The following is a 16,512-nucleotide window of genomic DNA, read 5'->3' on the forward strand; positions in this document are numbered from 1 at the left end:
CTATAATCATTATATTTCATAACAATTGAAATTGTTCTATAAGTATTTTTATTTGGTAACAAATTATATGTAAAGCAGAATGTATGTGTGTGTGTGTTCACTAACTCAGCCATTGCACGGTCTATCTGTCCATTCAGGGATGTATGTTTATCTCAGAGTCCATAGATTTGAAGAGATAAGCCATGTTGGAATTCTCAACTGGTAACTGCATATCTTTTCTTGTGTCACCAACTTCAATCCAATTTAGAGTGGTACAGGAAACCTTAGCGTCCCTTGACGCTGGCTCAGAGGCTAACACTTGCCAGTTGGATCGCCTTTAGTTCCCAGCACCCACATGGCAGCTCACAACTGTCTATAGTCAGTCTCAGGGGACCTGGCCTCTTTAGTTATCAGGCACACATACTCTGAACAGAAATATGTGCATGCAGAACACTTGTACACACAAAATAAAAGTAAGTCTTTAAAAAAAAAAAACTTCGCTGAGTTCCTTAGATCCCCCAGATTTTCAGGGATCATTTGTCTTCCCTCTGCATGAGGAACCATCTGTGAAACCTGGCCAGCAAAGGGTTAAAGTCTGCTGCTAACTTAACAGAATATGTTTGGAATCGGGATGTATTTTAGCTGGATTTTAGCCACATAGTCTCTACTAATTGGACTTGCAGAAGATTAGCATGACATTTGTAAGTTTGCCTTATCCATCGTGACACTTCCAAATGTTGAAGCCAGTTACAACTACTGCTTGTGTGGTCGATCGGTCCCTGTGTGAAATGCACTGTGCATTGTGTGAACTGAAGAGCAAGAGGAGGAGGAGCATCTGGCTGGGAGCCTTACATGTGTCCTGCTTCAAGTGCTTCCTGCTGATGTCAGGCAGCAGAGAGGCCTGAGGTGGAGGAAAGCCTGCTGGCTGACGACAGACCTCTGTCAGCCCTGGCTTCACAGGTCTACAGTCTCGAGTTTTACTCTTCCTCTTAGTCTTTAAGTTTTAAACATTTGCGTGTTTCTATGTTTTGTGATTGTGAACATGTTTGTAGTAGTTAAAATGTAAATGAAAGGTTGAACTCTTGTCCAGTTCAGAGAGCTTTCATAATTACCAGGTTTTCCAAGAACCCTCCAGTGAGGTAAAGCAGCCAGTCAGATTCCTCTCTAAGTTCTGAGTCCTTTCGAGCAACCCCAGCATGGGAGTGGCTGACAAAGGGTGCGGAGTGAGGGGTTCACTCTGTAGGTTAAAGCCTTGGCTCTAGGTCTTACTTAAGAAAGCGTTTCCAGAGTTAGAGAAACATTGACACCATACCACCTTCACTGCCGTCCTAAAATCCGAACCATCGTGTCTACTAATATATAAAACATACTAAAATGTGTGCCACCCAGTGATCCACGCAAAAACTGTGCTTGCCTGTTACGAGAAAACCAGCAGTGCACACTGTACTTGTGCCTCTCACCCGTAGTTGTCCAAGTTCTGGCTTGTGTTGTGTGCGTACATTGTCTTTACTTCTCTCATCCTTTCAGGAGGACACGGGCTTTAAAGTTATTTTAAGGTAACTTGCAAGGATTGAGGGTAAGGTGGGTTGTGAAAGGTTTGAAGACTAGAGCAGTGCTCTTATAACGTGATTGGAGTGTTTAGAAAGGGTGTGAAAATCTAAGGTTAGCAGTGAAGAGGAGTTTGGGAGAGGAAGCCAGGAGGGTTGGGAGGACTTCTGGGTGGGGGTCTCACTTGTGTGGTTTTGCTGAGGTGACCAGCTGAGCAGGCAGACTGTTGTAAGCATTGACTTCTTTTTTTTTTTTTTTTTTTTTTTGGTTTTTCGAGACTGGGTTTCTCTGTGTAGCCCTGGCTGTCCTGGCACTCACTTTGTAGACCAGGCTGGCCTCGAACTCAGAAATCCGCCTGCCTCCCAAGTGCTGGGATTAAAGGCGTGCGCCACCACGCCTGGCAAGCATTGACTTCTAATTAACAGTCATGTACTCAAAAAAAAAAAAAAAAAAGAATAGTCTGAAGAGCCAGGCATAACGTGTTTATAAACAGTTGCACTTTGCTTTTAGATTAACCTTTTGTTGTTATTTACCTATTGACTGACTGACTGGTTATTACCAACAAGGGTCAGTGTCATGTACTGCTTTCATTACATGCGTCTATCCTAGTTCCCCGTTTTTCAAGGGAACACGTTTATTGGTTTGTCTTAGATTTCTGATTCACTCAGTGTCACCTAGATAGTTACCATGATTTGTTTGCTTTGAAGTATTACTAGCTGTTGATTTAAGTTACTTCTTAAAGGTTGTCAGGATTTGCACACAGGCCTTAGGAGGAACATACATGATGTGGAATCACCATGACGTGTTTCCTAGGCTGTGCTGTAAGAAGGCATGGGTAGTAGCACAGGTTTTACACTACTTTCATAATGGTTTAGCCTCATGTTTATGGCTAGTACTATATTTGTTGTTGTTGTTTTTAATATACTTTTTTAAATGATGCATATAAAAAATGCAGAGATTAAATATAGTAAAAATATACAGTCTAAGTGAAGATATTTGGGGTAAAAAGTTTTAAATGAAAATTTTCTCATAGAATGTAGATGAAATCAATAATTTTCTGCTTTAATGTTTGTAAAAGCTTAATACCGCTTTAGAAATCTGAAGATATATATCTGGAATATTAGTTATGGTGAGGTGATGGACTTAAACAATTATGAACCACATGCTACTTTAAATATATCTCACATATGGTAAAGTCTAATCTATTACAGAGTGGCAGTTTTATTCTGATCTTGACTGTTTAATACTGTCAGTAAGTTCATAGGACGACATAGTCTTACTGGTTGTAAGGATGGACCAGGGCCCTTCCATTCCCTCCTGCTCCCGGCTTCATGCTGCTTGGTTCTCCCTCAGTCACCTGCTCAGTGCAGTTGCTGACCCTGGCAGGGGCACTCGATTTAACCAGCCACTGACTACGGCAGGCAGCATGAAAATCTGTAAGCATTAGCTTTTATTTTTCCAACAAATGAGGCATGTTTCTGAATTCTTACTGTATGTAGTAGCTCTTATATGCTATAGATACTTTATATAGTAACAGTCTCTCAGACGTCTGCTGTGTTTGCTCTTTACACATTGTACGTGTTCATTCACATTGTGACCCCAGTGGTGACAGCAGTACAGTAGGCTTGTGGGTAGGCTTCACGTAGTTTGGATGGTCAGAGTGCTGGCAGGGGAGGGTGCTGTCGGGCAGAGAATGAGAATGAGAGACTAGAGAGAGGTGTGCGAGCTGTGATCCCAGAACTCCTTAGTGTGAGACCCTCTCTCCAAAACAAGCAAACGAATGAAGGAATGAAACAAATGTAAAGAGAGGTCCAGGTGTCTGTAGCTCATCCAAGAGATGGGTGGAAGGGAGGGCTGTAGTCAGCGGAGAAGCAGAGGTGGGGAGGTTTTCCTTCCCTCTGTCCTCAGGGCAGCTTGAGGTCCGTGAGCTGCTGAAAAGGCAGAGTGCAAAGCAAGGAAAAAGACCTAGGCTGTACAGGCTCTGGGAGGAGGAAGCGGATCGAGCTCTACAGTGCCGATGCCTTACTTTTAATTTCCCATGATAAAAAGCTCTTCACATGGAAGCTTCTCCTTCTGTCTTTATACCTTCATAATTTACAGCTCCTATGGCGATTTCTTCATCAGCTCATCCACATCTGAGGAGGTTTCTATCATCTTTAGATTCATCATTAACTTCGTCAGTAAGCCACTTTTTATAGATATAGGTATATTCAATCATTTATTATGTTGATAAAAATGCCTGAAAGACAGTGAAACTCAGTTGTGATAATAGTAACTTAAAACTTTGAGTATTTAAATAGTAAAATAATAAAAATTAAAGACTCTGGATTTTTTTGTTTGTTTTGTTTTTGTTTTTGTTTTTCTTTTGGTTTTTGAGACAGGGTTTCTCTGTGTAGCCCTGGCTGTCCTGGAACTCACTCTGTGGAAATCCGCCTGCCTCTGCCTCCCAAGTGCTGGGACCAAAGGCATGCGCCACCACGCCCAGCCATTCTTTTTATTCTACAAAAGAATATTATTTGTAGGAATTTTTAAGACAATAACTTTAAAAATACATTCACTTTAAGAAATTTAGAGCAAGCCGGGCGGTGATGGCGCATGCCTTTAATCTCAGCACTTGGGAGGCAGAGGTAGGCAGATTTCTGAGTTCGAGGCTGGCCTGGTTTACAGAGTGAGTTCCAGGACAGCCAGGGCTATACAGAGAAACCCTGTCTTGAAAAAGCCAAAAAAAAAAAAAAAAAAAAATTAGAGCAAAGATGATTGATAAATAAGCAAAGATGATTGATAACTTGTAATGATAGAAGTAAAAAGTCACAGGAGTTAGTGATTTGTGTTACAGCAGCCTTTGTCTAGTGTGTCATACTCACCAGAAAATGGTGATTTAGAAAGAATAGAAACTTAATGCCTCAGAGTTCTGGAGGCTGGGAAGGTAGACCTACACTGAAGATCTATCAACTTGGAAGGGCCTTTCTGGGTTGTAATGTGTGGGAAACCAAACTGACCCTTTACAGTGGTACCAATTTCCCTGGAGTATGTTAGTATGTACCTCGGAGGAGCTAAGCATCCAGGTTATAGCTACAGCTGACAGGTGTATCTCATTGGCTATCAGACGCTTGAGAAGAACTGTAGAAGCACATGAAAGGAGGGGGAGACTTGTTGCCACTGTGCTGCTGCTGTGTTGGTCACTAACATACTCATGCTGCTAGCCCGTTCTTAACCTGCGTTTGTTTTAGTCTCCACACTTGGGGATGTGCGGCTTGTTTGCTAAGTGTTGCTAGAGTCAGCTAACTAACTGTAAGCTTACTAGCTTTGTCCAGTTAGATTCCTAGTCTCCTATGACGGAAGAAGGAAGCTTGCTCTGTGTAGGCTGACCTTTAACTGCTCATGTGGGCACATGCACACGTACACACACACACGTACACACACATACACAGAAACTGTAAAAGCGTGGACTGCTGTGTGTCTTGATAACAGCCCTTTGCAGATGGAGTGGGGCTCTCATCTGCATGGGCAGTGTTTGTCTCACTCCTGCACATAGACGTGCGCATGGCGTAGAATTCAGCACTAGCTCCCCAGCAGACCTTGGACGGTGCTTGTAAGAAGTAATGAAAGCTGTTGTGTTGGGTTACTATTGACCTGGGGATTGCTGATTGCTTTACTGTTAGAGTTACCAGTGTGTCAACAAGCCAGACTGCATACAGTTGTAGTGCCTTCTTGTTTGAGGGTCTGTTACCTGGGAAACCAAACTATGTTGAGAAGGAGCCAGGAAGTCTGAGGACTTCTGTGTCTAAGGTGTACAAACTGGACTGAAGTGGCAGAGTTCACTTGTTCCATACCAGCTGACCTTGAGCATCTCTGCAAGAGAAGAGTTCAGATCAGAGCAAGTGTGAGTGATAACAGTGCATTCAAGAGGCTCTGTGAACGCTGAAGAATGGCTGTGATTCAAAGCTATCGAAGTCAGGGAACAAAGAACTCCTCCCCCTTTATAAAAAAAAATAGGGGGAAAGAGAGAAATTCACACAGTATAAAGATCATGTAGTCTAAAATAGAGTCTCCTTCTTCCTTCTTCCTTCATCTCCCTTCTCAAGAGCACACACTTGGCTCAGTGGGGAAGAGCACCCTCCCAGCAACCACATAGTGGCTCACAACCACCCATAATAAGATCTGATGCCCTCTTCTGGTACTTCTGAAGACAGCTACAGTGTATTACATTAAATAAATAAATAAATAAATAAATCTTTTTAAAAAAAAGAGCACATATTCTTACTAGCTACATAGAAAAAAATGGAATATTTATTAATTTTTTATTTATTTGTTTGTTTATGGTTTTTTGAGACAGGATCTTTTTTTTTTTTAATGGTTAGAAACATTTTCTTAAAATTAACTCATTTTGTACATTCATAGCATCATTGGCCAAACGACTGTTTAGTTCTTCAACGTTCTAATGCCTTAACACCTTGTAAATTTAAGCTCTGATGTACATTATAGCTTCATCTCCTACCAGTTCCATCCCACCATGGGCTCTCAGCACTGCTGTAACTCTTCCCGTTCCCTTTGTTGAGACAGGATCTTATGTAGCCCAGACTGAACAGACTCACTGCATAGCTGAGGATGACTTTAAATTCCTGACCCTCCTTCTGCCTTCTTCCAAAGGCTGGGTTTACAGTGTGAACCTCAGTGCTTGGCTCCTAATTGTCTTCTTTATGAACACAAACATTTTTATATTGCTTTGTACCATGTCTTTTCCATTTGGCACAGTTTAGGGTATAATGGCACAGTTGCCATTAAATCAGATACAACATTACAGAGTTACAGAAGAGAATTTCTTTTTAGTGGTTTTTAAAATTTGAGTCATTCCTTCTTGATCCTTGGGGGATGGGAGGCGTTCACAAGAGGCCTAATCTGAATTCTACATTCTCTCTTTTGTTCCTCTGAGTGGAGCTCAAGTCTTAGAGCCTGTGCACACTAGGCAGGCAGCCTACCACGAAGCTATCGTTCCCTGCCTCTTGGTTATTTCAGTCAGCCTTGAACCATCTGTACATTCTGAGTTACAGATGTTTGTCATGACACCCAGCTCAAGTATACGCTCTGTAATGAATACTCATGGAGTTTGCCCTCCTCAGCAAGGACTCCAGAGAAACATGGGGACCTCTAAGTCTCAAGTAGGCCGGTTGTTCATGTATGTGTTGAGCCACTTCCTGTCCTGTGCAGTCTCTAGAGACTTTTAAGCTGCTGAATGTATGTCAGGAGCGGTCTGGCTTCTTCCTGGATTCCCACCTCCTTCTAGACTTGCTATATCCCTCAGTCTGCTGAATCAGGAAGACCGCACCCTGTTAGATATGCCGTCCGTGGACATTATGATCAATGTTTACATGTTTGTGACCGTCCCAGTCATCCTATGGCCTGCAGTCCTTAAGCAACTCCACATTCGGAGGACTGCAACTGCTGCACACTCTCCATGTTAGCTGCCACATGCAAGGGCTGCCCCACTGATGAGAATGTTCTGAACAAGTCATATTTTGAGTAATTAAATTTTATAAATTTGAAAATATTACCAAACGACCAATACATTAGAGATGGACAATGTATTTGCTTAATTGATACTTTTAAAAAAATTGGATGCCCCAAATATTTTCAGTGTTTCTAATGAGCTATTCTTTTTCTTTCAGTTTTATAATTCCTTGAAACAAAAATACAAATATGCTCGTACAGAGAGAGCGTGAAGAACACTGCAGTTTGTTTGTTTGCTTGTTTGGTTTTTCGAGACAAGGTTTCTCTGTATAGCCCTGGCTGTCCTGGAACTCACTCTGTAAACCAGGCTGGCCTCGAACTCAGAAATCTGCCTGCCTCTGCCTCCCAAGTGCTGGGATTAAAGGCGTGCGCCACCACGCCCGGCTGAGCGTGAAGAACAAAAGTAGATAAGCTTTAGCAGTACTTTCTTTCACCTTTTCACAATATTTTACATATACACAGCAAATACCTAAGACCCCAGGACAACCTCTGGGTGCTACCCCCAAGGCTGCTCGGAAGGGTGGGATTCCTAGCCATCTCTCTGGAGATGCCAATCATTTAAGTGTCACAAAGGTTTGCTACCACTAGAGGGAGTTGTTGATAAGTCCGAGGGTGACCTTAAGTTGGAGGGGAGGAGGGTCGCAGCTAGGCAGTGGTGTTGGTGTGTGTGGCTGGTTTCCTGCTGTGCGATGTTCCCAGGTACAAGCTCTCACTCCTCCCTGAAAACATTGCCCTCCCCAGCACGCGGACGCTGTCTTCTTACCTCGCGCCAGGGCTCTATTAGCATGCTACTGTTTGTAATTTCTCCAGAAACTCACTTTGTGTTGTAACAAGCAATCATCTTGGCATAGTATTTATTAACGGGGCTGTTTTCATATAAAGGAACTGCCAGTTTATATCCTAATACTTGTGCTTGGTTTGCTTTTGTAATGAAGCCATAAAGACTTACTTGTTCTATTCTTCTGGTTTACGGAAGATATTAACAAGCAGCAGAGAAGAGGTGCTGGCTTGTCCTCGCATCCGAGCTAATGTTGTCTGTATTGTCTTATTAGAACACCTGGAGAGTGCGAACTCTAACTCAGGTATCCCAGCTGCACAGAGAGGTGAGTTTGTCTGCCTAAGCACACAGTCACTGTAAGGTGTGAGGTTCTAGATGAGGAGACATGCCGTTAGAGTGTAGGGATGCACTGGACAGCGGAGTAGAGCCCAGGGAAGGCTTTGTTGTATTTAGAATGTTTTACAAATTCAAAGGTATTACTTTGTTATTGCTACTTTTTACTATGTAAACGTGTTTGAGTTTCTAAAGGTTTTGTTCTTTAGCCTTTTACCATCAGCAGCAATGTAAATGTTACTGTTGGCAGAAGGGGTGCTAGCTGCCCCCCTCCTTCTTGTCAGAGGCCTTGCGACCAGGAGTCAGACCTGGAAGCGGACCGTAGACGGCAGTGCCCCTCGGGTTTCTTGCTGTTTCCCGAGTTGGGTTATTGATGGACACTTTAGTAAGAGACAGGTCGGGGGGGGGGGGTTCTCTTTCTTTTTTTTTCTCTTTGGTTTTTCCCCTTCAAACACTTTCAATACTTTATTATTTTTCAGTTTTGAATTTCAGCTAAAAGTAGGGAATGGGTTTGCTCATAATGGGTTGATTATGAATTGAAAATTAAATAAATAAATTAATATAAATTAAATAAATTAAAATCAAATAGAAGTAACTAAATTCTTATAGTGAGGAGAGTGGGAACAACTGAGCAGGCTGAGTCCTCTGCTCTGCATCAGCTGGGCTGTACTTGTCCCAGACTCCGTGCCCAGCGCTCTGCCAACCCTCACTGGGTTTGATCACTTGGCTGTCTAAAGCTTGACTGTGCACCACCTCCTGTCTGTGAGCTACAGTGAAGTTAAGTTACGTCATCAGAGCAGCATTGTGGCGAGTACGACACATCATCCATATTTTTTCTTTGTTTTCTTTTGTTTTCTGTCTGTGTTTCCAGCAACGTCAGTTGATTACAGTTCCTTTGCAGACAGATGCAGCAGCTGGATAGAGCTCATTAAACTGAAAGCTCAGACCATAAGGCGCGGATCAATTAAGACAAGTAGGCGGATGTTTCTACCACGTTCTGATGACCTGAAAATCGTTACCCTGACTTCGCAGTGCTGAAGGCTAGACCTTACTGCCTAGTAACGACACTGCTGATCAGTCCTGTGTTTGAGTGTGGGAGCTGCAGGTGCTTGGTCATGTGTGAGGAGCTGTCACAGAGCCTTTCGGTGGCTACTTTTAGCTGTAGAATGGTCTTTTAAATTTTACTTTTTATGAAAGTACACAGATGCATATTACATCCCTGTCTAGGAGGACTCGGCCAGCTTTCTTGTTGAAGAGACACTCTTCAGGACCCAGTGAACTGCTGACAGCAAGGCTGTCAGCTTCTGAATTCTGAGGGACAGGGACCAAGTATGTACAGGGAAAAAGTAGACAGTGTATCTGTCTTACTGCTAAGCCAGAGAGAGATGTTTTATAACCTGTGTTACGGCAGATTTTGAGGAAACCATATTTGAGTGAGTTCATATTAAAAAGGAAAAAAACCACATTTTAAAGGAAAGAATGCAGGAGTTACATCAGAATCATTTTTTTTTTTTTTTTTTAGTCCTAGAGGTGCTAAATTAATAAGCAGGTGACCTTGGTTTCCTCCTGAGGTGGCAGGGAGGGTGTGACCATGTGGCTGTTGTGAGGTTAGAAACACAGGTTTGTGTTTCTGGCTGATTGCAGTTACTTCATAACTGGTGGGAACTATTTTACTGTTAGCTTCCCAAAGCATCTTTTAGACAGCCACGATCGACTGCTAAGCTTTAAGTTACATGGCTGTTTAATCAAAAAAGTTTGGGAAAGACAAACAGGACTGTATTACATCTGATGTTACCTAGGCTGCCTGCAAGCCTACAGTGCTGGAGTGTTCCGACCAAGGTGGAACTGTACTGGAATGTCACAACTTTGACACTCTCCTGGATAACTTGTTCCTACAGCAGCTCCTCCTGCTCTGGCGCTCTCCTGTCTCACTCTGTGCCATCATTGTGTGTCTCGCTGCACCGCATCGACATCTTCCTTTGCAGGAATGCCATTTTCCTTCCCAAAGATTCCATTCCAGCACCTCCTCATGTCTCTCTCTCTCTCTCTCTCTCTCTCTCTCGATTGCATGTGATGCATGATAATTTCTTTTCTCTCATGACATGGCTTAGCCTCACAGACAGCTGAATGTTATCACCTCTGTTTGGAAGCCTTAAGGGATTATCAGTTTGCAGTGTCTGTTCTTAATGTGTCCTTCTCTTTCTCCAATTTTAGCTGTGACTGTTGAAAAAGCAAGTCCCATGGGTGATGGAAATTTCCGGAATCGCTCTGCTCCACCTTGTGCAAGTCCCACAGTTGGGGTTGTTAAGATGACGCCGCTTTCTTTCATCCCTGGAGCAAAGATAACCAAGTACCTTGGCATCATTAACATGTTTTTCATTAGAGAAACCACTTCTCTCCGCGAGGTAACTTACGAAACGGAAGGTTGTTTTTGAAAGAATTAATGCCAGAAGCAAGGTTTCAGTTATGTGTTCCTCGGAATGCCATGGACGCTCATGATTTACTTTCAGATTTGTAACTTACCTGGGTAGATTTTTGTAAACTTACCAAATTTCATACAGTAACGCACTTTACAAGAGTTGTATCTGATTTAAGCCCATTTGTTTGTAGAAGTTGTAGATCCTTGTTGTAAAACACTTAACTTTAGTGTAAAAACACTACCAGGACACTCGCAGGTTTCCAAGAAGGTGGTTTGGGTTTTTTTTTTTGGGGGGGGGAGGGGGGTCTCAAGACAGGGTTTCTCTGTGTAGCCCTGGCTGTCCTGGAACTCACTTTGTAGACCAGACTGGCCTCGAACTCAGAAATCCTCCTGCCTCTGCCTCCCCAGTGCTGGGATTAAAGGCGTGCGCCACCAACGCCTTGCTGGTTTGGGTCCTTTTGAGATATGTTTGAGTAGCGGTTTTTAATAGAAATAATGATTTTTATAGTAGGTATATGGTCTAGATGTAACCTTGTTTTGGCTTTATGGTTTCTTCCCTTTGGGAGAAGAATGAGGTTTCCTGTTCTCCCTCTCGACAGTGCACAGGAACTGTCCTGCTGCTTCTTACTGTACATCGGACGTTGTCACACAGTGGGTATGACATTTATAGGATTGTGATTACATTTCAAAATCAGGGCCACTCTCTTGTGCCATTTGTAACATGGGAATTTAACCTAAGTAGAAAGGAAATGGTGTTGTACCCCTGAGTCACGGCTACTGAACACTTTAGTGTTCCCACAGAGTTACAGAGATGGCCTCTAAGGCTTGCAGTGTCTCAGGGCCTTACGCTGTGGAAAGTGTGCGTTTCCTGAGATGACTCAGCTCTGCCTTGCTTTGTGTCAGGGAAGGAAGCCCCTGTGCTCCTGCTTCTCCACACCACACTTCTGTCTCCAGCATGGAGCCTGCCTGGCACAGTGCAGGCCCGGCTGTCTTTGTGCAAATGCATGATGAGGTCTGACAGGACAATTACTTAGGTGGGTTCTTCCTCCTAAGATAATCTATTTTATCTGTACTCTGTGTTTATGTGGAGGATGTCTCGGAGCCTCTAAGGGAGAATTAGAGTCCGCTTCAGGTTGATAGAATGGGTTTGTTTCAAATGTGCATTGTCTTTCTGTTGTTCTCTAGTTGCTCCTAGTAGTACTCCTTTAAGTTCCTGCTGTGGGATGGCGGTGCTGTGTTGCTTAGGCCGGTCTCATACACAGGATCCTGTCTTCTCAGCCTCCTTGACAGTGGGGTCTGTACACAAGCTGCGGGCCACACTGCGTCCACCATTTCTTTCCTTACTCTTCGATGCTGTTGCATCATTCACTGCTGCCGTGTTGCTCCGTGGTTGATTTCACCGCAACAGAGACCTGCACTGTTAACTTAAGGCGCAGTGTCCATGTGTGTCATTGGCTGGGAGATCCTTCTTACAGTCAGTTATGCCTCCTAGAACCCTCCCTCTGCATATACCATACTCCAGTCTCTGACTTCATCAGCAGAGGGTGACTGTGGTGCGCACAGAGCTGCACTGTGCCGTGGAGCTGAGATGGCTGATCTCATTCCCGTTTCAACAGAGATAGTTCACAGGATCACTATCTGGGAGTTCTGCTTAGATTTATAAACAGATGTCCTGGAGATGGGAAGGTAGCTCAGCAGTTAGAGCACTGGCTGCTCTTCACGGGACCCAGGCTCAGTTTCTAGCACCTACATGGTGGCTCACTGTTGCGGCCCGACCGGCAGTCCGCAACGTGAACGGTTCAACTGAGGATGGTGGCTCGAGCTGAAAAGAGAGGAAGCTAGATGGGGAGGGAGAAAGAACGAGGCCAAGACGAATTCATGTTCAAAGCCCCCCTTTTACTAGTTTCGACATCCAGTTATAAAGGAAGGGGGAGGGAACCCGATTTCCCACAAAGTAACTTGGGGTCCAGTAGCAGGATGAACACGTGTGTGGCTCCAAGCAGCAAAGCGACAGGGTCCAGCAGTGGGCGTGGCAGAACGAATGAGCAGGAAACTCCACCCTTGAGCCAGCAGGTTCCAGGCTGGGGGAAGGGAGACCACAGCTCACTGCCATCCACAATTCCATTTCCAGGGGATCCAGTGCCGCCTTCTCTCCTCTCTGGGCACCAAACATGTATGTGGTACACAGACAGAAATGCAGACAGAACACCCATGCACATAAACTTGTTTTTTTTAAAGATGTTCTTAAGAAAATAACTTTGCTTCTACCAGTAGAAGTCTACCAGTAGACTTCAAGTTCTCTTACTTCAGTTTAATTCAGAAATTTCCATTTTGGTCATCCTTAACCTCTAGTAGAATGGATAGGAAAGTTAAACTGAAAAGCATTTAAGCTATTGACTGGCTTTTCGTTTCTGTTTTGTTCATTTGTGAATTCAAGTCGTTACCCCACAGAACTCCTCTGTTTCTTAGCAATGTATGCGATGCTTCTTTCTGCAATGCTGAATTATTATTAGCATGTAATGTGGAAGACGGGTGCAGCAAGTACCACCAGTGAGCTGCATGGTAGTACACACGTGTAGGCCCGGCTCAGCGGAGTCCTGAGGTTCACGTTTGGCCCTGTGCAAAATCAGGATGATGGTGCTGGTGCTGAAGCAGCAGCAGTGTGCAGATTCGTACAGTGCACTTGCCAGCAGCATGAGGTCTGTGTTCATAAAACGCAGTTGTGTGATAAGAGCTAGTCAAAGGCAAATCACAATGCCCTGAGCTCTAATGAAAGTCCTTCAAAGTCCGTACCCAGATGTGTTTAGTAAAAGTGTGCTTGTTAATGAAAAAGACAAACCTTCACTCTGAAGAAAATGTAAATGGCTGTCTTTACATTGAGGTAACCTGGAATGTCCATCCGCTGTGTCCTCTGACATTTCTGTGTGTCCTGTGTGACGTTGTCTGCAGGAAGGCGGAGTCAGTGGTTTTCTCCACGCTTTCATTGCTGAAGTGTTTGCCATGGTCCGAGCTCACGTGGCAGCGCTGGGCGGGAATGCTGTTGTGTCCTACATCATGAAGCAGTGTGTCTTCATGGAGAACCCCAGTAAGAACCAGGTGAGACAACAGCCCGCCACTGTGAGGACGTCTGAGGATGCCTCTGGCCACCCACCTCTGTTCCTTTCCACAGAAGCGGCTTGTTAGGGCTTTGAGTGAGGATGCTTCCAGCATGCTTACTGACTGCTTCAATAACCACACTCAGGTTGACCAGTTGTCGCCCCTAGTTAAGCATTTTTGACCTGCCCCGATGGTGGAGAACATACCACAGGACAGACCACTTATTTAATTCTACCAAAATACTACAGGGAAACTGACAGAGTTACAGAGATGGGAGGCCCTGTCCTCTAAGGGTTGCAGTGTCTCAGGGTCTTACGCTGTGGAAAGTGCGCGTTTCCTGAGATGACTCAGCTCTGCCTTGCTTTGTGTCAGGGAAGCCCTTGTGCTCCTGCTTCTCCACGCCACACTTCTGTCTCCAGCATGGAGCCTGCCTGGCACAGTCATATTGCCAGGATTTTATATAATGTTCACTTCTGTTTAGTATTTCAAGCGTAACTAATCTATATTTTCCCTTTCTTCTAGATAGTATTTCTATTGTTTTGGGTATTTTTCTTTTATAAATATGATGCAGTAAAAAATCATGTCCACTTTTCTCTAGGGGAAGTGCAGACTTTCTGGTGATTGCGGAGTGCAGACTCTGCTCTGAAAGACACTGACAGATCGCTCTTCTCCAGAACATGGGATTTGTTGCTTTAGTAATATCCAGCTTTCACCACCTTCCAATCATAAGACATGGCCTCTTATTGTCACCTTATAGGTCTCTGATTAATAGCAGGCTTAACTATTTTGTCATGGATGCCTGGGCTTTCTGGATTTCTTTTCTCCACTCTTGCTAGATCGTTTTTAACCCTGTGCTTGACTGGCTCTGTAGGATTCGCTTTTCTCCCAGAGCTGTGTACAGCAGGCATGTGGTCCCCTCAGTTGCATGCGTCTGAGCTTCTGTCTGCTGTTTCCACAGGCACAGTGTCTCATAAATGTCAGTGGGGACGCGGTGGTGTTTGTTCGTGACTCCGACTTAGAGGTCATGTCATCTCAGCAGCCTGCTGCCAACTGCCAGCCCTCATGTACCGGAGAAGTTACAACTTGAAGACAGCGGCTCAACTGGCTCAACCGAGTGAAATTCGTGTGTCTCCATTGTGTGTCACCGTCTGCTCAGCCCAGAAGGCCCGCGTGGGGTGGGGTACTGAGGGGCAGGGGTGCGGCTGCTTAGTTTGTGTGCGCATCTGGGAGACTTGAGAATTTCTCATCTTGACAGTTTGTTTGTCCAGTCTACACAGACAGGCCCCATGGATTCTGGTACCTTCAGTTATGGGAGTTATTTGTAATTTGTGTTGATTTTTAATAAAATTATAATTAAAAATGAAATGGACGCTTATCAAGAGTCTAGGGTAGGAAGCTCCCGTGGCTTTGAAAACCAAGCAGGAATCCAAATTGCTAAGGAGTCCATAGTTGATTTGAAAATGGAGGGAACTTCTGTGTGTTTTCAGAAAATTACTGTGCAGATTTCTCAGCGTCTTTTGCTTGAAATGAGGACTCTGTTAGCTGGATGGGTAATGTGTTTCAACTAACATCTTTTAAAAGGAAGATTCTGTGGTGTGGGTCTGCAGAATTGCCTGAGTGCTCTCAGGAACTCCCTCGGAGGTGTCCGCACCCAGGAGTGGAGGATGCCTCAGGACTGGCTGTCCTCATGAAGGAGGGAGGGGCACCTCACGACCGGCCGTTGCTTCATATTTAATTGTCTAGACGAGGCTTGGCTCCAACTGGGGAGAGAGTGCTGTGGAATGCATTTAAGTAGTGAAAATACAGTTGACCTAGGAAGAACAGGATTATTTTCTAATGATAGATTGCACTCAATAATCTTAGGGATTGGTGAGGTGCACTGTTGGTGTAGACTATGCTGTGAAGTGTTGAATGTATGTATTAAGTCTTACCTATGCCAAGTGCCCACTACTAATGAGATAGATAGCAAATTCCTCCTTTGCCCAACAAAATGTCCTTATAAAACATAGGATTTTATTCTCTCAAAACAGCAAATTACCCTAAAGATGAAAAGTCATTTTAATGTTACACAGGTGTCAATATTTTTCTGTATTTTGTTTATAATTTTATTTTTTAAATAAAAAGTTTATAAACAGCACATTCCTAACTCTTTGCCTCTTTTGTGTGATGCATGCTTCTGAGCCATTACAGTCTTTTCACCCACACTCACCCTTCCTGAAGTCAGTAAGCCTCCGCTGAGTACCTACCGCGTGGTGGACCTGGTCCTTAGTGTGCTTGTGTGTGAGTGTGTGTGCGTGTGTGTGTTCTGTGTGCTTATGGCACTCTTGCCGTCCTCAGGCTATTAGGTATTCAACACCTGCTATTGAACGCTATTGTTTACCTTACAGTAAAGCCAGACACCTTTGCCTTGCCTTGTTTCCCTGGTGTTTTGTTTGTTTTTGTTTTGTTTTTGTTTTTCCCTCTCGGAGAAAATTGCCTTTTATTTGTAGGTGAGAGAGCAACTCTGCCTCTTTTCTGGGAGGAAACTAATATTTGTGGTGCAGATAGTGAAGTTCTCTCATTTGAGCAAAACTTCTCTGCAGGCACAGCTGGGTCCTGGCAGGCTTGACAGATGTGGGGGGGTTGTAGTAGGCATTTCTAAGGTAACAGAAGCCCCCTGTCTTCCCCAGTGCGCCCTAACTGCCGAGTCTGCCCTCATCACAGGACTATCTAGTGTGCAGGCTCCCATCTGTCCCACAGTGAGGTAACCCTGGATGTGGGCAGGGCTTCCTGGGTGGTCAGTGAAGGAAGGAAGAGCTGAGGAGCATAGGTAAAGAAGAACCTTGGAGGATCTCTGCGTGAGAGCCTTCTT

General features: G+C 44.2%; 1 protein-coding gene across 20 annotated transcripts in view; it reads left to right on the forward strand.

The window, feature by feature from the left end:
- Nucleotides 1–15,789, forward strand: part of C2cd5 (C2 calcium dependent domain containing 5) — an 88,518-nt gene extending 72,729 nt beyond the window's left edge. For 11 of the 20 annotated variants that reach the window (XM_029478443.2, XM_029478447.2, XM_029478445.2 and 8 more), the window contains 5 exons: nucleotides 8,088–8,138; nucleotides 9,018–9,119; nucleotides 10,361–10,551; nucleotides 13,515–13,661; nucleotides 14,620–15,789. In XM_029478443.2, coding sequence (XP_029334303.1) covers nucleotides 8,088–8,138; nucleotides 9,018–9,119; nucleotides 10,361–10,551; nucleotides 13,515–13,661; nucleotides 14,620–14,748 — 620 coding nt within the window. In that variant the 3' untranslated portion in view covers nucleotides 14,749–15,789. The remainder of the gene's footprint in view (nucleotides 1–8,087; nucleotides 8,139–9,017; nucleotides 9,120–10,360; nucleotides 10,552–13,514; nucleotides 13,662–14,619) is intronic. The other 9 variants (XM_029478451.2, XM_029478453.2, XM_029478449.2 and 6 more) reach the window with 2 other exon arrangements.
- The last annotated feature ends 723 nt before the right edge of the window (nucleotides 15,790–16,512 follow it).

The sequence above is a fragment of the Mus caroli genome, unplaced genomic scaffold, assembly GCF_978045245.1.
Source record: "Mus caroli unplaced genomic scaffold, Mus_caroli_1 scaffold_7, whole genome shotgun sequence".
In the NCBI taxonomy this organism is placed as follows: Eukaryota; Metazoa; Chordata; class Mammalia; order Rodentia; family Muridae; genus Mus; species Mus caroli.